General features: G+C 40.7%; 1 protein-coding gene across 6 annotated transcripts in view; it reads right to left on the bottom strand.

Annotated features, from left to right (window-relative positions):
• The window catches only part of ehbp1 (EH domain binding protein 1), a 114,611-nt gene that overhangs the window by 30,674 nt on the left and 59,204 nt on the right, over window positions 1-24,733 (bottom strand). For 3 of the 6 annotated variants that reach the window (XM_056767250.1, XM_056767248.1, XM_056767251.1), the window contains 6 exons: window positions 18,675-19,526; window positions 17,495-17,539; window positions 17,259-17,399; window positions 7,548-7,716; window positions 4,194-4,361; window positions 2,169-2,320 (listed from right to left, as the gene is read on the bottom strand). In XM_056767250.1, the coding sequence (XP_056623228.1) occupies window positions 2,169-2,320; window positions 4,194-4,361; window positions 7,548-7,716; window positions 17,259-17,399; window positions 17,495-17,539; window positions 18,675-19,526 (1,527 nt within the window). The remainder of the gene's footprint in view (window positions 1-2,168; window positions 2,321-4,193; window positions 4,362-7,547; window positions 7,717-17,258; window positions 17,400-17,494; window positions 17,540-18,674; window positions 19,527-24,733) is intronic. The other 3 variants (XM_056767249.1, XM_056767252.1, XM_056767253.1) reach the window with 3 other exon arrangements.

Genomic DNA, 24,733 nt, shown 5'->3' with positions numbered 1-24,733 from the left:
TAGAGACAATTGCTAATGAGACACAACTGAGAACACTGGGTGTGCGCTTGGGGGAAACGGCTCTGTCCTGGACCATTCTACCCTGGCCTTGAGGAATTGTGGCATAGGAGAATCCTCCAGGGAGCGGAGCGGTTGATTCAGGTTTTTTAGGACTAGGCAGTCTAGTGCTAACAGGAGGCTGGGTATGTTAAGCCCTTAAGAAATAGAGAGAACGTGATCCTAATGTCTTTTGTTTTAAAAAAGGCAAAGGTTGAAAATATCAAGAGAGGAAAAAAGAAGCAAAGAAAGAAAAGATCAGTCAATCAACAAGGACGCAATGGTGAGAAGAGCAGAGAGAGAGAGAGAGAGAGAGAGAGAAAGCTGCTCTTTCTTCAAAGCCTCGCTATTTGTAACCCTGCTGATCCTCCCCTGGGCTGTTGTGCAGGTCTGCAGCAGGTGCTGGACTGTTCATAAGAGAGAGACAGCGTCGCTAAAAGCTTTAACTAGCAATATTCCAGATGGATCTGCGAAAAGTGGAGCTGTTTAGATTTCAGTGAATCCATAATGTCCTTTAAATGATGGGTTTATCCTCATTTTGTTCAACCGCATGAAGGTTACTGCACCGATATTGATGCTCCACTTCTTGACAGAAGTGTTAATTCTCATGTCAATTCCTAAATATCAGATAATATTGCATAACATTTTGACAGTATAATTAATCAAAGTAAGTGTCAGGAATCTCATCTTTAGTTTAATCTCAATTTAACAATCCCATTTACCAAATGATTTTATGTTCAAGCTTTTAAAAATATTTGGATTTAATTAAGAGGCAGTCTATAATAATACTTAAAAGGGTCATAGAGCGCAAATACGTGTTTTTCTGTGTCTTTGGTGTGTTATAAGTTCCCCGATGTATGTATTAGACATTTTTTTATTAATTAATTAATGTATTAGGCTTTTATTAAAATGCCTTAGAAAAACAATTACAGGTTTGCATCTTGTGACAAAATAATGGCAAGGACATATTTAAGATATGTTGGGGCAATTTATTTTCAGTTAAGACATTCATTTTTAGATAGATCTTTATAAATCTGGGACTAACCCTATCTGTGAAACCGGGCAATTATGTTTTATAATAGTAATAATAATAGTAAATATAATTTTTTCAAACTCCTAATTAACCACCTAAAATAATGTAATTCTGGAATAGACGGTTTCATCGGACATACGTGCCAGGTCTGAAGTTTCCTTCCGGACTTGTGTTTGTTGTTCGGTAAGGCTAGTGGCTAATAGTATAATAGTATTTATATTTGAATCAATTTATATTTATATTTTATTGTATAATATTGGTATTAAATAAACAACTTGTTTAATTTGATTGTATGTTCATTTTTTTTAAATAAACAATTTGTCAATGGGTTACGTAGCTTTGTTGCATTTAAGTTGACAGAGAGAGGGAGTTAGAGAAAGAGGGCAAACAGGTGGTGGGAAGGTAGTTCAGAATAGCAGTATAGACTTCTGTGGTCTGTGAAAATACCCTGCAGTCACCACCTGGGGGCTCTAAATACAGCACCGAGACAGCAGGTCATCACAAGCACACACTCACACGCACGCACACTAATCATACATCAATTATAGACAGGTATGCATGTTCTTATATTACACATATAGATCCCTGGTATATAAAACATGCAACAAATCAATCTAGCGCTTGTCGTGAGCCATGCGCGGTTATCAATGTGCCTAAAGCTTTTTCACCTTCTCTCTGTAAGAAAAGGTCACGTTTGATATTACAGAGGTCTTGGATATTAGATGTCTAATGCCTGTTCTGGCTCAACATATAAAAAAAACATAGGCCAGGTTTCCCAGACATGGCTTAAGGCTAGCCCAAGACCAAAATGAATGTGTGACCAGTCTTATCGGAGTATAACTTGAACAGAAATATCTTAAAATATTTCAGTGCCATTGTTTTGTCTCGAAATGCAAACCAGTAATGTAAAGGTTTTTTATGAAAGCGACATAAACATCTTACTTGGACTCATTGATAGATCAAACAAAAGCAAAAGGTCCACTTCTAAAATATTTTAGTACGGACATGTGTGAGGTGCAAAAGGTGCACAGCAAGTTTAATGTTGCAGAGGCAAGCACAAGCAAAGATGGATAGAGCACATGTCTCTAGATGTTTATACCTGCAGGCCACCCGATTCAGGGCTCAGAGGCGAGTTACTAGACACTGTCAACGATGAGGAAGAGGAAGACGAAGAAGGAGAGCTGCAACCCTGTGGTCGAAACTCTGTCAGTTTTTTGAGCTTCAGGTCCACGTGTCTGCTGTTCATCACACCTGCAGAGAAAGAGAGACACAGAGAGAGAGGGTCAGAAGTTACACACTCCAAGAGGAAGTGTTATGCAGTAGACCACTCGTCTCCAAAATAGATAAGCAGAGGGATACGACAACGTTTCCCCTCAAGCAAACTGGCCTTCATGACCCATACACACACACTTTGCTTGAGAGATAGCGAGAGTGGCACACCTACAACAGCAAACATATCCATCCTGCCAATGGACAACCATTTCAAATTTCCAGGTTGCCAGGGAACACATAAACTATATAAATATATACTTTAAATGCACCGTATGTTGCTTTGATAAATGCTTCTGCCAAATGCATAAATGTAATAGTTTCCTCCCAGTGCAAGTCTGTCTATCATGTGCGTCTTATTTTATGCTTGTCTTTATATTCCCAATGCTTGTTTGCGTTCACCACCAGATTTAGCTGAATCCCTGGCCTTTCTCTCTCTCTCAGGCATCTTGGATGCAGATGAAAGTAAGGTGAAGAAGCTTTTCATGTGGGTCCTGTTCTTCTCGATTCCCAGCATCCCTCTCTCTCCCCCAAAAAACCCCACAGGAGTCATTTATCAGGCCTTAGCACAACTTGGATGAAGGTGGAGGTGTGTGTTTGTGACTGATCTACAGTCTTTAACATCCACAACTAACTAACAGTGAGTACCCATAACGGCATATGGGATTTCTAGATACATCTGTTCTTTATAGTCTCTCTGTATGCTCAGACCATTTGTTTGGGCACATTAAAGTGACCACAACCTACTTTTACAGCATTATTCATTTCCAAAAAGTATTCAAATGTATAAATTATACATTTGTATGTTTTTATAAACAATTTCCAAGAGTTATCAAACAGTTTAGTTCTCCTGTACTTTTGAGATTTCGCTATGAAAATAATCTTTGCTGTGATTGGCTGACGTCTTTTGGATGTTTACATTGCATATCGCTGTGCCACTCGTTAATATTTCTGATCGATTTCCTTTGGTAGTTTTGTTGCAATAAATGCTACGTAGATTTCTGACTTTTGAAAGTCAGCGCATGCTAACCTAGTGGTACAACTCTCTCATTTCAAAACAGCCAAAATCTTTTCTTCAATGATATAGACCCATCACCCTTTAGTCACAAGGGGACATATCAAGAATTATATATGCATCTATAAAAGCAGTCTAACTGTTGTCATGCAGAGAAAAGCATAGACCTCTTGTGGCTGAGAGTTGGATTTGTAAAATGTTCTAAAATAATTATTTGCCTTCACAGACTATGTGTAAGACTATGAAGATAAATTGTATCTTTTTTGTGAAAACGCAGACCTCCTTTTCAAAACAACAGAGAAAAAACACAAACGAAACACTGTTAACCAAACACAATAAAACAATGTAGATAAGACACCTCAGAAAACAAGCGAGAAAGAGAACAAGTCAAGCTTTCCTCCTTATTCTTTCTGAAATATCTTATACCACCTGCTAAACATGACAGGAAAGCAAATTATTACTAACTTTACGTCTTTTCAGGAGATATGCTTTTTTGTCTAGCAAATATATTTTTTAATTAAACCATGAATACAAAAAAAAATAAGCGAAACAAAAAAAAAGACGTATCAAAACAATGCTTCCCAAAGAGAAAAAACATCTAAGGAAGTAAATGTTTTGAAAGTAAGTGTTCGGTTGTTTTGAATTAAAACATTAGTTGATTCTAAAAAGGTATAGAAACAGGAAGTCGTGACTTGTGACACAAGACAAGTGTAAATCAATGCTTATTATGGTAAGTAACAAGGGTAAGTTGTCCAGTACATGCCTTAGCAATAAAGTGAAAAGACAGAAGCATTCACACATAAATAAACCACAACCAGAGGTCATGCAGTCTTAGGTTACCCAGAGATGCCAGATCATTGGAAGAGTTAGTAAAATCATCCTCAAGAAGGTATGAAGATGAGATGTCCTCCTCATGGTTAGTATAAGTGACAACATCAGCGACTGCCACCGCAGCCTCTTTTTCTCGTCTGCCCCCCTCATCCTCCACACTCAACCCATCCACCACATCTGCTGGCAAATAAGGAAGCCGAGAAATGAAAGTAGGAAAGAAGAGAGGTTAGTCAAGCATTAAATGTTAGTAATATTCCAGCGCGAAAATAAGTTGAATGTTAGTAGAGTTATAGAATGCATAAGGCGTTCATCCAATATTTTTGAAGGAAAAAATGTCAGATAATTTCCACGTTGCAAAACATAACATAATAAAACTTCTAAAATGATGATCATTTTCTTGGGCAAAAGCTGGCGTTGCTGTGTCTGGCTTGTCAGGACGCTCAAACAATCAGAAAAATGTTTTCATTGCATCAAGTCTTTTACATTTTTGGGGGGAATCGACCTACAATTGTCACAACATCTGAGCCATGAAGGTAAAAGCATTTTAACATCAAAACATCCTTCAGATTTAACAAAACTTGTTTCGTTTAAAGTTTTGCTGATGATTAGCTGACTGGGACTGGTGTGTGTGTTTGATCTAAAAAGAAATAAGGCAGAAGGCCGAGACAGTCTGGGATAGGGTTGATTCTGTGTGTGTGTGTGTGTGTGTGTGTGTGTGTTGCATGGCAGATTTGGCCTTGACGGCAAAATCTCCTCCAGAGTTCCTCTTCCGCATCCACAGATCTGAATCCCTCAGAGCCCTCACAATACACACTCAATCCAGACGCATCGATCTCATTCAGTTATATGGTAACCAGAGCAGAGACACACACACAAGGAGCAACACAGACATAAATAAGAGACGAAACAAATAGGAAGCAACTACATGACACCCCAGAGAAATCCTCTTACAGTTAGAAAGAGAGAGCAATAGAAAGTGTATGAAAGTGACAGTATTCATTATATTTTTCCTCTTCTTCATGTTTTTTTGTAATTTACTTTCCATGATACAGCGACACACACGCGAGCGCACACACATACAGGCGGTGCTAAGCTAATTAACAGAATGCATGGTGGCGGAGTTGGAGAAAGTTTTGCTGGTGAATGTTTCGCTCTACTCAGCCTGAGCTCCCTCTGAATTAGAACTGAGTGTTTATGAGTGTGGGTGTGTGTGTGTGTGTATCGGTGGGATTATGCGTTCTGCACGACAGGCCTTGTGCATCAAGCCTATAGCATTTCCCTCAGACCTGATTTTTAATGAGTTCTACAATTAGCAGAGTTCAACAGCCCGAAAGGCCAAATAAACCTCGCAATATTTTCACTTTCTCTCTAACTGCTTCCGTTGACCCGTTTTCCCCCACTCATCCAGATCCCGTGTTTGTCCACTACTGTGGGCCGTGAGAGGTGTTTTTGTGGCATCTCTGAGCCGCGGAAACAAGTAGAAAGGCGTGATTGCCGAGGAGGGAACACTATTAAGCGGACGGGGAGAGGATGAAGAGAAAATGGAGGGCGTCAAAGAGAGAGAGATGAAAGAGATAAAAGGAACGGGAATATTGTGTCTCCCCTTGAGCTGGGAAATGGTACACACAGACATGAGCCGGCACAGAATTAGGCACAGCGGCTGACCCGCTACGTTAACACCTCTCTTATTCGGCGCGTATTAACCAACCTAGTCGCACCGCTAACACCTCTCTCGCTCCGTGCGCACACTTTTAATTATACGCAGCGGCTAGCCTCAACGCTAACACCCCTCAGCGTAAACACGTTTAATAACACGCCGCAGCTGCCCCACTACGCTAATGCCCCACTGTTTCCACGTGGTATGCCCAGCGGTTAACGCTACGCTAACGGATAGTCTCATTGTCCTGTAATGTGAAATAAAAGCAGAAATGGTGGCTGATGATAACGCAGTACGCAACGGGTGGTACGGCTGAAGGAGATGTGGTCAACGGGTTTCCTCCGTAGGCAATGAGCCGCTGATTACCCGGCATGGGTGTGTTTTATAATGATGCTGATGATTGGGCCAAGTGGACTGGTGTGTCTTCTTGTGAATATGGCGTTATTGGTCGTTGTCTGAGTTTTCCTGATGTATTGCCGAAGGATTATGTGGGAAAGACTGCCTGAACAAATGGAAGTGTAGCCCTCTGTGAACACATGAAATTAGAGTGTACGTGGTTGTGTTGTGTTTTTAATGTGATGCTCCTTTGGGCCTTGAAAGCAGCCGTACCATTGTGGTTTGAGCAACAAAAACACTTTTTGCCACACATATGGGCTGAAAGTCACTAATGGACACACTGAGATACACACACACACACACACACACACACTTATCAACACATTAAACATCCCAGAAGCCAAACACAAGCGTTCAGCCTTCCTTGGGTTCTTCTGGGAATGCTGTCAGCCTGCAGGGAGTCAATAATAAATACAGGCAACAGAAAACATCTCACATCAGAATAAACAAGAATAAAATTATCTTGAGACAGAATTCACAACTGAATATAATGTTTCACAAATATATTAAATTAAAAATATATGTGACCCTAAAATACAAAAATAAGCACGAGTAACAGAACACAAAAAAATATTGTCTTTTTCGATTGACAGATATTGCAGCTTTTGAAGACTTGACACAAGTCTACTTGTTCGGTGATTTATTTGACACTTCTGGAGCTTAATGGAACAGTTCCCCAAAAATAACAAATCTGTCATATTTTGCTCACCCTCGAGTTGTTCCAAATCTGTAGACTGTAAATTTCTTTGTTCTGAGAAAACCAAACAGTTATTGGCCACAATTGATTACCATAGTAGGAAAAGTATTTTCATTCTTCAAAATCTCATCTTTTGTGTTCAACTAAAATAAACTTATAAACCACTTTCCTACTATGGTAGTCAATGGTGGCCAAGAACTGTTCGATTACACGCATTCTTCCAAATATCTTTCTCTGTGTTCATCAGAACAAAGAAGTGTATACAGATTTGAAAGCAAATGATAGAATTTTCATTTTTGGGTGAACAGTTCCAGTGGTGGCTGCTGTAGACTGTCATTGTACAGAAAAAACCTGCGTGAATATTATTAAAAACATCCATTTGTATGTTCCACTGACAATGTATATGCTTGAGGGGGAAACGACATGACAGTGAACAAATATTGACATTAGCCATTTCTTTAATGCCTAGGTGTATTTTACCGTGAATACATGCAGATTTGTACGTGTGCACGCATGCTTATGAGTAGCTGTGTATGCACGCACGCACACGTGTGTGCTTATGAATTGTGAGTGTATGTGCGTGTTCGGCCTATAAAAGCCCCCCCGTACTCACCTCCAGCTGTCTTTGACCTTCCTTTTAAGTTGCTCACAGCTGCACTACAGGCAACAGAGGTGGAGTCAGTGTAGAGAGGCAGTTCAGCCATCTTTACCCCGGATCGTGCCTCCGCTATCAGCTGCCTGGCTCTCTCTCGCAGCTGCCTGCGCCGTTCTTCATCACGCTCCTGACACAAACACACACACAAGCGGAGGGGGGGTTATTGAATGGATGCCATCTCTAGTAATTGACAGAAATGCCATTTTCACTCCTCTCTCTCCCATCAGATCTGAGCGATAGCAGCGTTCTTACTAGCCAGGATGGAGGGTCCCAGGCAGGCCCTTAGAGAGCGAGAGATTCACTGCATGGATTATTTGTCATTGATTCTGGGTAGGTCTAGACATAATAAACCTGAGGTATTTGCTGGAGTGTCATTTTTTTAACTAAACATGAGTGTATTTGGCTCAGGGGGGTTGTTTTGTAAATGAAATGTACGTTTTTTAAGACCTGAAGAGATGACATTAAAAACGTGTATGTTCATTACAAAACAAACCAACTCGATCTCAAACAGCATGATGTATTACCCAAAAATGCTGCAGTCATTCCTTAAGGCCTGAAAATGCATTAGTTTATTAAAAAAAATATATAAAAATGAAATATGAATATTGGTATATGCAGTAATATGGCAAAACATAAACAACATTTTATTTCACATGATTTAAACGTATGTAAAAACGATGGCTTTAATATCACCATATAGTTATTAAAGATGTGGAGATTATAATGAGAGACAGTAGGGTAATTCCATGCAAACATCAACAATAAGATTAAAATGTTTTACTACAGGTTTTCGCCATACTGATATTGCAGATGTCAATATTTGGTGGTGTAAACACCCATATGTAGACTCCCTTTGACTTCAAAGCTTTTTTCAGTCAGGCAAGTAATTTGTCACATCAATCAAGGTCCATTTTCCTCTTAAATGGGCATATGATATTTTAAATAAAATAACTTTTTTTGTGTCCTGTAAAGAGCCATCCCTTCTCCATTTGTTGGGTATTATTCCTTCTGTTTTATACATTTTAATTCACAGAAACCCTATAAAGACTTTTTTTTTAAAAACATGTGACCCCTTTAGTCGTGGATTTTTCTTTCTTATAAAACAGTATACTTGTGCATAGACCGCTAATGAAAATATAAACAAATGTTACAATATATTGTTAATAAATACATTCTCTGTGAATTTACGTTTCAAGTTTTGACAAAAAAAGTCCCTTCAGAATGATACAGTAGGTTTCCTGTCCCTATATACATTACAACCCCTTGTCCACACACAAGCATCATTTCCTCACTATATTTATTTTCAAGGTTCTAACAGGTTTTTAGAGCAGTCGAGCAGAGAGCGAATAAAGCAAATACGTTACAAAAGCGTTAAGTTAATTAACTCCATTTCACCTGTCTCTGTGGAAACTGTTTGTCTGAAGCCATTGTTCACGAGGACAATAAGCAGAGAGATGCAGATGAAGTAATCCCAGGGGCACTTTGGCGGGTCCAGCCCGGGGCATTCGAGTCTCAGGGTAATTTGAACAAGCAAGACAAATCTAAGGCCAAGTTACACCGGAAATCACAGGGGCATTCCTGGCAAAGCTAAATTGTGTGTGTTGTGCCTGTACAAGTCTGTGACAAGTGGTTGTGCCACAGCAACGCAAAATCTCAATACACCTGCTCAGGTTGAAGAGGATTCGGAATAGCCAATAACATGCATGTCAACAGATCTCCGTGACTGTTTGAGCTGTGACGTTTTGACCTCTCCTCAATATAAAAGTATATTCATATAATTCTCATTCTTTCCAAGGAGTCTAAAAAGCTTCACGATCAGCTCAACCATGCATGTATCACAACCTTCGACACACTATTTTACATACAGCGTCTCAGGGTTGGACTACCCATTAGCACAGAAAATGACATTCGCTGTGTGTGTCTATGTTTGCCTGGAGGACAGGATTAGCATTGCGCCTGGTGTATACTGCTTTTAGGAAACTCTGGAAATGCTCTGTAATGCTGCAGTCAAAGAAAATTAATGAGGTGAAGAACGAAGGCAGAAAAAGAAGATGCTTCAAATCACACGGGCACAACGTTGAAACGTTTAAGTTTAAATTGGTAAAATCATAAAAGGTCAAGCAGACGATTAGCCTGAAGGGGTCAGAAACATCTATTCACACAATCATGAAAGATTTTCAAGTGAAATAAAACAATGCATCTCAATGCAATCCTTCATGTGTCTAAAATTTATGGATTGCAGTCAGAAGTGCAAAGGTCCTGGGTTCGAACCGAGAGTGCCTCACACTTCCTGAAAAGTGAAGGTACGGGCTTTTGATCGCCCCTTGGGGGCTGGCAGCATTGTTGCTCATAAACCACGCCCTCTCCATGTAAATAAATGTATATCACCAAACTAAAAAATCCAATTACATTTCAAATAAATTTGACCAGAGAAGGTTTATACCATTTTAGTCAGTTTCTTATCACTCTGGTCTGCGTTCCTTTATACAATTAGTTTGGTTTTAGTTAATTATAAAATGTTATAAAGTGGGCGTGGTAACATGATTTCTTCGTTTATGATTGAGTCATTGGGGAATATGTGCGGGTCCAGAGGGCGATCACTGCTGCGTAGACTCTGGCTCCAAATGATGTCATCGGCGCAATTTGTCAGCGGGCACAACTCTGACATTATGGCTTCATTTTTCTACAATGGAAGTGAATGAGGTCGTGTCGTCCATCTTTTTTACAGCCTATGTTTCAAACAGAGAACACACATACTGATAAAAATGTGAACCCACTGCAAGTCGCTTTGGATAAAAGTGTCTGGCAAGTGCGTAATGCAAATTAAAACTAATATGTTTGTAAGGATGCAAGCATCAACTATTATACTACTGCTCTGAAACTCAAACTAAAACACGAAATGCGGTGAGGTCAAGGTGTGACTAAAACTATCATCATTAAAAAGCCTTTAAAATCAATCAAGCTCATAAAACGAAACGATCCACAGCCGCAATGAAGCGTGAAACTGTCTCTCATCTTATGTAGAGATTCCTTTAATGACTCTCTCTCTCTCTCTCTCTCTCTCTAAATGGAGTTCAAGTGGCTGTTCTTCAGCAACACTGAAGCTTGACCGTTCAGTCTGGACTCTCCAACTGGGCTATGCATGAAGAGAGAGGAAGAGAAAACCAAGAGGAAGACAGGCGAGAGATCACCGACCCGTCCAACCTCCCTCCGAGGATAATGAGGGCGTGCACACAAACTATCAAAGACTGAAAGACGAACATCAGAGGTGGCGAGGGAGACACAGTTAGAATAGATAGACAAGAAAGCATGGTGTGTGGTAAGACTTTGCATTACCTTTCAGAAAGAAGAAAATATAGAGACAGAGGTGCACAAGCAGATAATGGAGAGCTGTCGCCACAAACAGGACGGGAGATCCAGAGAGAGAGAAAGAGTGGATGGGAGGTAAGGCTGGGGCCCAGACAGAAGCAGTCGCTGTGGGCATGGAGTCCGGGTGGCAACCCCAGCCTGGCTGCTCATTTGGAGGGGGCTGGATGGTGGGTGGGGGCTGCGGGGACGCAGCGAGCCAGGGATGGAGTCGCTCGGCTAGGCACACACACAGGCTCGGGGCCCTGGAGCTAACACAACCGTGCCAGCCAGCCAAAGACGGTGCCAGCCAGTGAAGCACAAACAGATACATTTGTCATGACACATTGAGTGTGCTGAAAAGGGGAGGGCCACGTACGTACACACACACACACACACAAGCAGGCAGTGCAGTAGAAGAGAGATTGTAGATCGTGATCCTGTCTAAAATACCAAACACAAGAACAAAAGGTGTGTGTAAACTGTAAACTGATCATTCTAAATAATAAGCGTACACGTATGAAATGAAAGTCAAAAATTGCCACGTCTGAGGCACATCAGTCCTTCCGCTTCATCCTTTAGAAAGTGACCTGTGAAATAAAGAGACTTCCACGTCCTATTCACCTCTCTCTCTCGCAACACTCTCTCAAACTCTGCTCTGTTTTATTCTTCCTTCTCTTCCATTACTGTCCTCTTTAAATGGAAAATACAGATCGGCTATGATCTGTCCCCTGGCTTCGTGGTCTGTAATGAGAAAACTTCACCTTGTGTCCCCGGCCATTCTAAAGGAAGCATTCGACTGCTCCCGTTCAGAAATCCAATTATATGTAGTCGAGAGAGAGAGTAAAAGAGAGAAAGAGAGCACGACTGAGAGCTAACGGAAAAGGAAGCAGTGTGCGGACAGACGGGCGGCTTTTCCTCTGTAATGTGGCCTCTGCTTGGTGTTGAGGTGTCAACTTAAAATGCAAGTAGTTGAGCATCGGCTAATCCTACAGCAGCCTGCTTTAGCCTCCAGCCAAAAGAGAGAGAGAATAGGAGAGAGTGAGAGAGATGCCACAGTGGCCTTATCGCTGGGCTGCAGATGTGGTTCCTGGATCAATGCACATACACCACGATCAATGCATTTGATAAAGAATTAAGGAGAAAACTGTACATGTTATCAAAGGCCGTTGTACATGGCATAATTATGCTTCTGCATGTGTGTAGATGATACTGGAGCGAGGGGGGAAGAGATAAATAGAGAGATAGAAACGGATGTCTCGCGGGCTACACGGCCTGCCCTTAGCGCCCGGCTTACAAAAACACCATGTCAAACGGTTACCGACCCATTTCAGCGGACGAGAGATGATCATTTTGGATTGCGGGATCAGGACTGTTGGTGTGGTCTGTAACTTAAACAGACAAATGCATTTATAACATGAAAATAAACGAAGGGGGGAGTGTAAATAGCACAACTTGCAAGATCGACAACAAAACAGAACATAACCTGCTTATTAAAATATACTTTTTCAGACAGCCAGTGGCAAAAGTGCGAGATGAAATAAGGCCTGTGAGTCAATACTATTCACACACAGCTGAAAGTGGGCACCTGGAAAGGCAATCCACCGACGCAGGTGAAACTGTAGTGGATGAACAGGTTGAGCAGGCGGGTTGTGTGCTAGCAGCATAAAAAACGTTGCTCTTACCATGACAAGATAATTACTCAGCAGAAAGAGCCATTCAGCACAAGCTGTTCTTTACAACACCAGACAAGTTCAAAATGAATGCTAACAGCACACGCTTCACTTTCAATGTTAACACGAAGTTACATTAACAACATTTTACTAATGTAATATAACATATTCAAGTGAAATGGAATATTTAATTAAGAAAAAACAAGGTCATTTTATTGATCAGGCTCTCAACTGTTGGGCTACAGATCTGTTCTGATGGTAAAGTAAAAACAATGTTGAATGAAAATATGAGGATACGGCCATATATTTGTAAATACTTTTTCTATCTTGTTGTTAAAACGGAATTTAAACGTAAACATAAATACTATGAAAACAAATAGTAAATAGGCTTTTCAACTTTTAAAAACAAGACGAGATAATGATTCCAATATTCCAATATAACATTCTTCAAAATATCTTCTGCGGAAGAAAAGAAGTCATACAGGTTTGAAATGACAAGATGGTGAGTAAATTATGACAGAATACATTTTTTGGGTCACTTTAAGAATGGAGCTGAAAACTTAAGTGTTGTGAAAATTGAGAAAAGATGTACAATATGAAGAGGAAGGTTGTTGTGAGAGAGAGAGAGAGATTGAGATAAATAGAGAGAGCGAAAGACAGGGTAAAATAGAGAAGACAGACCCACTGAGAAATAACTGTAAAGAGCAGTGGCTTGAAGAGATTGTAGGGGCGTCTCTCTCTCTCTTTCTCCCCCTGTCTCTAACAGTTTTCTGTTCCAACGAAACCCTTTGATCTCCACACAGCCCTTCAACTACCTTCTAACCATTCTGTTTCATTAAACGAGAATCCACCGGAAAAAGTCTTTCAAACTAAAATGACAACTGGAATGTATTGAGTAAGACAGAGAGAGAGAGACGCTACATAGTCATGTCAGCATGTTAAAATGGAAGGCGCAGCTCCTTTGAAAGTCAGGCGGAAGCGTTTTGTGGGCGTCAAACCCACAGAAGAGAGAACAGGAGGATGACTGCGGCCTAATTGGCCCAATTAACTCTGAGTCTCTGGTGCTTGCTGGGACAATTGGTCTTCCGCAGGCCTTCCCACTGACTCTCACGCACCAGAGGCGGGCCGACGCTAACAACTGTAGACTACAGAGAGAAAGAGAGAGATCGCTGCCACATGTGGTACATTTGCATCTACAAATAATGGATTTACATAGAAAACCCATGATATTAGAAGTGTCAAGTTGCAGGTAAATGAGGCTGAGAATAAAACGTGACAGGCGGCGATTTGCCTCATGACATACATACACACGCACAAACACACCGGGAGGCCGAGGCGACTTCAAAGGTTCGTTCCGTCTCTATGAGAGGGAGGGTCACAGGCGGCTCTGAAAAGTCACAGCACTGTCACACAGAGAGGGTGAGAGAGAGAGAGTACAAAAGCCAGAGAGGACAAGAGCGAGCGAGAGAGAGAGAGAATGTCGGGGGTTCAGGACACAGAAGAGAGTTGGGAGGGTAACGTCGGTAAAAATCAAACGCAGTCCAATTAAACTAATCATAACGAGTCAGTGAACACAAGTATGCTCACCTGGAATCTTGTGACTCTCTTTTTCCTCCCCCGCACTCTTTCTCTCTCCGTAGCCTCCATAATTACCCTGGCCAAAGCGCTGTGAAATTACTGCACTGATCAACTAATGCTTGAGAAAATCTGAAGAAACGCACTGTCCCCTTTTCCCTGCTTCCCTCCCTCTTTATGATTTAAAAGGACTACATAAATAAAAATGATTTCTCCACATCATCATTCCCTCCCGCTCTTTGGGATTCTTGTGACTATTAACTAGCCTAAGGGAAAAGGGAAATTATGAGGGATGACAAAGGTCGGTCGGTCATTTACGTGCGGAATCAAGCCAGACAACTACTGTAGAAATGTCGCTTGGTTGAGAAATACCTGAGATCTACATGCTGTTGTGTTTTGTTGAACGTTTAAGGGATAGTGACACGAGAGAAAATATTTTGAAGAATGTTCCCATGTACCTATTCACTTCTATTGTATGGACACAAAACCAATGCAAGTCAATGGGTACCATCGTTGTTCGACTACCAACATGCTTCAAAATATTTATTTTGGGTTCTGCAGAAGAAGAAATGAGTACATGATGAGTACATGAGTACATGATGACAGACTGTTCATTTTTGGTTGAACTATCCCATTTATATAAATACTGGCATATTTGTGCAGCGGTATCAAAACATGACGTCAGTATTTTAACAGGTTTAGGTATCGAATACTGAAATTGTGATATCAAAACACTTTAAAAAGTGTTCAAGTATTAAATACGTGCAAGTGTGTGCTAGCGTTAGCCGTGGCGCTGTGCTTTTTCGAATTGTTCATTAATTAGCGATTTGCTCTCGACAGGGGGTGCGGAACATAAGAGTGGATCAGAGCTTTGGTCCCGATTGATTTTGAAGGTACAGTGACCACACAGCTAAACAATTATGGCTGCTATCCAACTATCAAAGGCCTAAACATCAGCCACATATAGAGTCAAGTTAATATAGAAGAGGAGATGTGTGAAAGAAAGTGGTAGAGAGAAAGATACAGAATGGTTGCAAAGATCAAAGCAAGACAGCAGATGAAGCACAATTAAGTTGGCATATAAATGAACAAAGAGTAACACACACAGTGGTTTTGATGAGTGGGGTGGGCTTACTCAAGAGCCCACTGAAACACATCAGTGACCGTGGACAATGACTGGTCATCCTCTAACACTCACAGTCTGAATGCTAACTGCTGGCCATATTGCAAAGATAAACCCACCGTGCTGTTTTTAAAAGACCCCATGAAATGTTTTGATGGGTGCATTGAAAAAAACTGCAGCCAATAGCTTTTAGTTGTTCATGTCACAGCCTGTCGAAACATTTAACAGATGTAGATGAATGACATGAAAGGAATAGTTCACCCAAAAATGACCCAAAAGTCATACAGGTTTGAAATAACAAGAGGGTGAGTAAATGATGACAGAATTTTATTTTTTGGTTGAACCATCCCTTTAAGACACTTATAAAACAAATAAAGTGTTTTTTAATAAACAATTAACCTTCAGGTTACTTCCCAATGATTTCTCAAGAAGCAATATACAAATGGCAACGCATAGCATTTAGCCTCTAGTATCTTCAACCCACAACTGAAAGGCTAACTACAGACCCCATTGACCTATCTCGCTCTCATTCTTCCATTCTCTCTCTCACCCCTCCATATCTATCTCCCCTTCGTAAGAATGCAGCAAGTCTTCATTTAATTAAAATATTCCCTCTGCATGCTAAAGCGTAAAGTCTCTTCTTAACGGAGGAGCTTCATGCAGAGGCCATTGATAAGATAACAGGGCCTACTAATCAAAACAAGACATCAACTAATCTAATCTAAATCACTAACAATTACCAGCGTGCCAAGCCACGCTCCCGTTTGATCAATGTTTTCTATTAAAAGTGAAACAATTCAATATTCCGCCACACTAATGCACTGAAGCCTCATTAGCACATCGTCCTTGGGATGGAGGAGCTCTGAACACACACACAGGACGTTAATTCATGCTTAATTTACGGGACAGCCACCATCTCCCTTATATCAGAACACAGAGGACTTTTGCAGGAGAGTGAGAGGAATATATGCAGAGTTTGGTTCCAAAACAAGATGATATAAAAATTCAGCACCTTATTTTATCATGTTTTCGTGTATTTATTATGTTTAATCGTGTTAGTTAGCTGTATTTTTTTAGTTATTATGGCTTCCATCAAAATAAACCAACTGCAGTTTGATTTATATTAATTGGAAGGCACCATAAAAAAACATGATCTTTGAATTTTTTTAAACGTAGTTATCTCATTTCGGACCCACACTCTTCATTTTTCTGACAGCTTTGGAAAGAAGCGTTCATTTAGCGCAGCATGACACTGAGGTGCCCTCCTGTTTCTTCTCTTTGCTTTCATATGCATTTCATTCAAGGGCATCTCGCTTCCTTTTAAAATTCATGCAGGAAAACGTCAGAATAAATCCGACACATTTCAGTTATTCCGTTACGGTCAGAAGACGCTCCCTGTGGTTCTGTATGTTAACTTCACATTTCTCACGATTCTTTCAATCAAAACAGGATGTGGGAAGGGCTGAAATGCTATTTGGATGCGGCCTGGACGTGTTTTAAGAGCTACGCCGTCAGGTGTCAGTCGTTCTGTGGCGAACAATTCAATGGAGCAGGTTTATTTAGTGTTTGATGTTCTCCTGTACGCCCACATGGAACCCTTGAATAACCCTTGTAAAGTCCTGTCCTGTGGGAAACGAGGGAATGAGAGGGCAAGAGAGAGTCTGGGACGCTAGGAATAGTGGCATGCAAAGAGATGAAACGTGTGTGAACAAGTTTGCATATACTTGTGTCTTGTGACTTTATAGGCCTGCTCAAATCTAAATTGACCCTATATACTTTTCACAGAATACCTTTTGAGTGGACCTTACTATTTAAAAGATCATGTTTTGCTTTGAATATATTGATATGAACAAGTTGCTGTAAGGATTAGGTTTAGGATAAGGGTTGGAGATTAGCAAATATCACTTCAGTACCAAATCCAATACAGTGAAATCAATGTGCGTGTGAACTCACATCAACAATCTGCAGCGTTTGTGTGGGCGACTGCGCGCTGGTGTTGCTTTTATTTACGGCCTTCATTGCAGCATCTCTACGGGCCTGTTCCAAAAGCAGCCTTGCCCGCTCTTTCAGTTCCTCCTGACGGGATAAAACCCTCTGCAAGGGAGATTGTGATTTTAAGGACAATTGTCAGTGTTTCATTAATAGCATCAGCATCAGCTATGAGTTTATGTAACCACAATCTGTTTTACCTTCTCCTCGCTGGTGTTAGACGCTGGGGCAGGTACAACCTCCTGCTAAAACAAATAAATAAATGAAGGTAAGACCAAATAAACGTGATATGAGAACTGATATGAGAGGCTTTCGCTCTAGGCTCTGGACCACAGAATCACTGTTAGCATCTCAGGTGAGAAGCATCCAAACAACGCTAGAGCTAGAGAGCTAGAGAGGAAACAAGCATCGCCGAATAACTATCGTCATAGTAACGCTCATGTCATAACACTGGCCTTGATGACATGTCAAAATAAACTCGCGACAAATCTAAGCTGGAAAGGTATTCAGTGGAGGGAATGACAGTGATACACGTGAATGTGATAAAAGTTGGCTGTGCTGAAATACCTGCAAGTGTGTGTGTGTGAGAGCACGCTTATAGATGAGGAGAGGCACTCATGCGGAACACGCTATAACCCGTGTCAGTATTAGAGCTGCAGGCGGGACAGCCCGTACATAATGACATGTCACTCCGAGTGACGCACCGCTGCTGTCTGGACCGATCACACGTCTTACAAAATAGCACGAAATATCAAACATGTAAAAGACTTTAAAGAGTTTTTGTGCTTTGATTTTATATGGTGGCTTTTCCTTTTCGCCTTTTAAGTTGAAACTACTTTTGCTTTTAAAAGGGTGTGTTTAATATATGTGTATTAACAAAAATGTGTGTCTGTGTATTTGTTGGTGTAACAAGTCGCTGTTTAAAGGTCCATTGTGTTATTCTTTTTGGAGGATCTATTGACTGAAATGCAAAATAATTTACATAACGATGTCTAAAGAGGTGTACCTTACATAACGAAGCGTTATGTTTTTATTACCTTAGCATAAACTAGTTTAATCTACTTACATCGCGGGTCCCCTTGCACGGAATTTGTCTACAGAGTGCTTGCATAAATATGTTTTCCCTTTAGGGAAAGAATCGAAAATGTGATGACATCTTAGCCCTGTGTCAGCCATCGTAGTGCTTTAAAAGGGAGGGGTGGAGTGAGGCGTTGGTTGCAATTCTCAACCTCTAAATTTAATATCCTGGACCTTTGAACACTAAAAAAAATTATCTGCACAGTTGTGAGTACTTTGGAGAAAATTGTGATTGTGACTACTAGTGCCCATCCCTAATAAGATTATGTGCATTTATAAGCATGCAAGTGTGTTCACACTTACCTTTACTTGTTTAACAGATATGTGCGTGTGGTTGGTGTGGATACTGCTGTCTGAGGTGCTGTCGGATTCAGAGTGACGCAAACTTGCTCTCTTTTTCTTTATAAGATCAGCGTCTTTGTTATAAGTTAACCCCAGTTTGTTTTTGTTCACTAGTGAAGGCCCGGTGTGCCATGTGGGCAACCCAGACTCTGCCAGCTTCTCGCCCGTCCCCGAAGGCTCATTCTGCTCCCTGGAGTCTTTGGTGTCCTCAGGGGTCAGTCCACCAGACTGTACTATCTCTTTTTCTCTCGCCACCCTGTGAGACAGATCACCCATGTCCAGTGTATCAGCTTTCAGGAGTCTTTTCTGTTCAGGGTCAGGTTGGCTGGTGGAGGTGTCCAGTGTGGTTCTGATGCACTGGCCAGGTTGTGGGTGAGGTTCTGAAGCCACTGTAGAATCAAGGCCACTCGATACTGCCGGAGAAGGCCGCAATGAAGAGGCTGCTTCACCTGGGGCTGCGAACAAAGATCCACCTCTAGTCACCACTGACAAAACTTCCTGCTCCGCGTTCTCGCCGTGCCCACCGTTGGTGGTACCCGGTTTGGGGGACTGGCGATGAACGTCATTAAGCTCTGCGTAGAACTTGTCTTGGTCGATGGAACTGTTTGTGTCCGTTTCGAAATCTCCAACTTTGTACGTGCTACGGCTGCTGTTCGCTTCGATCTGCACGACGTTGAGTTCCTCACCGCTGAAATGCGCCCGGATCTGATACAGGTATGTCATCACCGTCAGCTTATCTGGGATTGCGAGCAGAACCATGTCGGACGGCTCCAGAAGCCTCGAGATTCCCAGACTGGCAAAGCCGTCGTATGCCTACACACAAAAGACAAACATGTAAAACAAACAAAGCACAGGGAATAAGGGAGAGTATTGAATGCAACAGATTAAGTAAAACAAGGCCTGGCAAGTCAAAAATGTTATGGGTAGAAAACATAACAATAACACAATAGTAGTGGTAATACACACTTAATGTTGATAACCTATATAAGGGTCAAAGGTGAAAAAGGGTTTAAGCCTAAAAACATTAAGTGTAATACTGCTATAAATTGTTGTTGTTCAAAAAGATGAAAAAGTTTTTGTTTAATTTAAAGGGGTCATATGGCACGAATACGTGTTTTTCTGTGTCCTTAGTGTGTTATAAGTTGCCCATGCATGTATTAGACACGTTAAATTGCACAAATGAAAGTGTGGGAACAAAGATGCCATTCCACGAACTGACATAGATATGTGGGGGTTTGGTGTATAACCACACAAATATATACGCAAGTAAGGTGTACCTGTCAGTACAAATGCTTTGGAACCTGATGTTGCAATTATGGTAAGATGCATTACATTTCCATCACACGCTTGCAGTATTCGACCAACTGCATTGGACTATGCACTGGTTAACTGTCCTATCATATCACACCTCGCTTTTCAGAGAGATGAGCTTTGTAAAAATGTGACCGTTTTAGAGAGGCGGGGCACGGTATGTGGACAATACAGCGTTTCTTTTTACCTTTTTACCTGCAATGTGTATACAAATTGCATTCCAGTACATCTAAAACAAACCACTATATTTGTTTCAGCCATGTCATATCACCCCGTTTATTGCATTTCTGTTGTTGTTCTTCCGAGCAAAAATATATATTTTTAATTTTTCTATGATTTACAGAAGACAGGCATATTTACAACAAAAATCTATTTATGACATTAAAAGACTAAGTACTTTCACCCCAAACGCTAATTAGTTGTAATATTACTTTTTATTGGTCACTATTCTAGGTTTAGCCCATTTGTCAATAAGAATTTTTTACTAATTTAAAGCACAATAAAATGTAATATGGTCACTTATTCTTATCATTATTTTAATGTATACAACTCAGAATAAGTATGTTGTTTGAATTTGTACATTAATATTGAATTACACTGAATGACATGATTATTTCAACCAAATATTATTCTCCCAAAACCATAAACCATAAAGTAGACATTTTATCCATAAAAAAGGACAAATATTGTGAATTCTATAGATATGTTTGTATGTTTTCCTACATTACTCAGTCTCGGTATGCATATAAAAGAATATATTAAGTGACTTGTATAACATGAAAGGGCCAGGGAAACATAAAGTTGACCATGAGGAAGAAAGCTAAACTATGAAATGGAAAGGGACAGTAGGGTAAAGGGTGAAAGGGGAGAGTAGGGTGTAGGGTGATTTGAGGTAGAAACAGTTAGGGTGTAGGGTGCACGCGGGAATTAGATTTGGGATAAGACAAGCAGGGATCAGTAGGATGCGGCAGGCGGTGACAGCTAATGTCAAGGATGGTTCTCCATGATAAGAGAGCGCGATACCAAGAAACACTAAACTAATCCGGCCTCAGACTTATCGCATACATCTCCCACTCGCCCTCCTTCCATCTCTCTCACTTTCTCTCTCTTTCCACCGCCCTCTCTCTCTCTCTCTCTCTCTCTCTCGCTCTCCACAGTGAGTATAATTGCACTGATTTGTCCGGTTGAGGAGAACAGGCAGATAATCAAACAGCCAAACTCAATCCCTGATCAAAAGATAAAGAGAGGGAACGAAAGAGAGAGAAATACAAAGTGAAAGTAAACTGTCTGACATTATCAAAGTAATCCACCGAATGAAAGGAACGTTACTCTTTCTCTCAAGAATTGCAGAATAAAAGAGAAAACCCTACAAATGACCCCTCTCACCCTCCCCTGATTGTGTTTATCAGAGCTGCTATCAGAGCCGGGCTGACGGCTGAGTTAATTTCAGCCTGTTGACGAGTGTTGACTATTGTCTCAACCTCTCCCCCTTACCCATCTACCCGCTTTATCAGGTTTGTCCCCTTTATTGGCATGAGAGAGCGAAAGGAAAGCGAGAGAAAAGGAAGGGGAGGTATAACCAAACGTAAGCCGCTACTCAATTTACAATTAATCACGTCATTCTTTCTCTCGTTCCTTCTCTTTTCTGTTTTCTGGAATGTAACAATAGCTATGTCGCGGAAAGAAATGTACGGTTCGGCAACTGAATAGAAAAAGGGAATGAAGAAGGGTGGGAAAACAAAAAGTGTGTTTTTTTGACTATTAGGCTAGCTTCACATTTGTGACAGAGTCTGTGAAATCCAGGCTGAAGTCTCAAAATCTAATTTGGAGATATTGAGCGTCAAAGTTTGATTTTTACCATGAAAAGCATAGTTCTCCCAAAAATTAAAATTCTGTCATCATTTACTCACCATCAAACCTGTTTACATTTCTTTGTTCATCTGAACACAAAGAAAGATATTTGGAAGAATGTCAGTAACCAAACAGATCTCATCCCCAATTGAGTCCCATTGTACTTATGGATATTAATCCAAATAACTTCATTTGTTTTGGCAGAACGAAGAATGTTTTTTTGGGGGGGCGTTTATTGGACAGACAGTGATTTTTTAGATAGGACAGGAAGCGAAGTGGATGAGAGAGAGGGGGTGGGGTCGGGGAAAGGACCACGAGCCGGGATTCGAATTCGTGTCACACCGGCGCCATATGTCGGAGCACAAACATAGTTAGTTTTTCACGACAAGTTCTTTAAATTATGTAGAAGGATTTAACATAGAAAAAGTAAATCACAAAAAATTACTTTAGCTAGTTTGTCAGAGAATGGGTCACATTTTCGCACTGACGGCTGAAAACAAGCACCTCAAAACACAGAGAAAATATGTTAGGGGATGATGAAGCGAGAGCGTTCCCCCTTCTCAGTCCCACATTCTTCAAATCAATAAATCGCACTCGATTAAAACAAACTGTGTAAACAGTGGTTGTGTGTCTGTGTGCCGGCACCTCCAGCTGACTTAAGCCTGAAAACATCCTTCTGAAGCAGTGCCTTAATCCACATAAACAAAGCTAGGAAAATCATACAAACAAACTGTTTATTCAGCGCATAAATGGTGGTGTTTATCTCTGTTTGTTGTGCATAAATGATGAAACGTTGCTAATAACCGACACAAACCGTGCAATTGTGTATTTAAGACTTTCGCTTCCTGCTCCGGGTCAGCTGGCCCCTCCCCCCACGCTAAACGAACAATGAAAAGCGTTTTGTTTTGTGAATGACATCGCTGAATGATTGACAGGTATCCATCGCTGTCAGTCACACACACAGCTAGAGGGGCTTTTCCTCCCTGTCTACACACTTATCGAGGAACACAGGAACACATACACACGCACGCACGTGTGCGCATAGATCAGATATCATGGGAAATTACTGCGGCTCTCTCTCTCAGCACACAGACGGAGGGAGAAAATAATTCCTTTCAGTGCCTGTATGAGCAAACCCCCCCCCCTCTGCTATCGATCGCTGTTATCTGTCATATTTCAATTGAGATTATTGCAATCATGGCTCGGCCAGAGAGGGTCGGACTGATTTAATCGCATAGAAATGAATGCAGTAAAGAGCATGCATGCACGTTATATAGATATACATGGACAAAGATATCACATGATAATAAATTGCATATATTTGTTTAGCAGACACTTTTATCCAAAGAGACTTACAAATGAACGCATTTAACATGTACTGTCACATGCAAATGATAGACAAATATAGACATATGTAATATAATATATAGATGTTTGGGGGGTGTATATGGAATGCTCCTTACATTCTTCACTTGGGATATATGCTTATTGTTGACAGAACAAAACCGTACACTCTTTGGTGTATATGACAGAAAGAAACAGGTGTAGGTGATAGGGCGAGAAGGAGAGAGCAGGAAATGAGCTCGCAGGACATGGCTGCAGGTATTGAGTGCAGGGATAAAGTGATGATAGATGACAGAAGTGGAGGGAAAGGATGAAGCGAGAGGCACGTTAAATAAACCTAATAAAGTCTAAATGGAGTTAATCTGAGGCCTGAAAAAGGAGTTAATCTGCACAGCTCTAGAATACAGTGATCGTTCAATGGAGCGGAATTACAGAGGAATTAAGTTTTACACATCCAAAAATCCAAATAGATTCCAAACAAATCCAGGGAGCAACTCTTCAGCAAATATACAGTTGTTTGCATCGTGCACTGGAGTACAGACGAGTGTGTGTGTTTGACGAAGACAGAGAGAGATGCTTGGAGTAATCCTTGTTGGCACAGCCACCTGGCGGTTTATTTAAACAGACATTTAGAGAGCTGACAGCAATATCCACACCTCTCTCTCTCGCTCTCTCTCTCTCACACACACACACACACACACACACAAAGAGTACATTCGTCATGCATATCCCCCTATTTAAATTCTTAAATAGATGAAAAACGTATGGTGTAAAATGAGAAAAGAACGACCGTGTTAAAGAGTGACTTCTAGATAGAAAAAGTAAATATGAAAGTAAATATGAAAGGGATTTAGAAAAATAATAAGAAAGAAAAAATAAAACAGAGTGAGAAAATAAGATAACAAGGTTACATAGCAATAGGTTATTTCTAGAGATGCACCGATATATCGGCAAATAATGGTTATCGGACAAAAAAACTCGGATGATCTTATGTAAGGAAACATAACCAGTTTGATGTTTAACAGTAATTATATGAATGAATAACATTCAGAAAGTCAAGAAATTTAAATTTTATCTTCTGAATCGGTATTGGCAGACATCACTCGATACAATCGGTTTCAGTGGAGAAATTTTGTATCTGTGCATATTTAGTTATTTCATGTTCATCCACCTGACAAATTTACCATAACCTAAGTTTTGAAAACACAAACATTGCAAAGAAATGATGCGATTTTATCCCTCTCTCTTTTTGCCCTGTCTTTTTCTTCCCTCTATGAGGAGAGGCCTGTAAAGTTTATTTATGAATTATGATGTTATCTTATGACTCCCAGGTGACCCCCATCCACACAGATGCACACACAAGCATCTTAACACACTAACACGGCCAAACACAAACACACACTTCCATCAGTGTCGGCAGGGGAGCCGCATTCTGAAAGTGGCAATTAGAGAACGCTGGGTGGGAATGAATCATAGTTCTAACAAAATAAATCACCTATGAGGAGGATTACTGA

The sequence above is a fragment of the Triplophysa dalaica genome, chromosome 15, assembly GCF_015846415.1.
Source record: "Triplophysa dalaica isolate WHDGS20190420 chromosome 15, ASM1584641v1, whole genome shotgun sequence".
Lineage (NCBI taxonomy): Eukaryota > Metazoa > Chordata > Actinopteri > Cypriniformes > Nemacheilidae > Triplophysa > Triplophysa dalaica.
The sequence above is the reverse complement of the archived record's forward strand: the minus strand, read 5'-3'. Positions and strand labels throughout refer to the sequence as shown.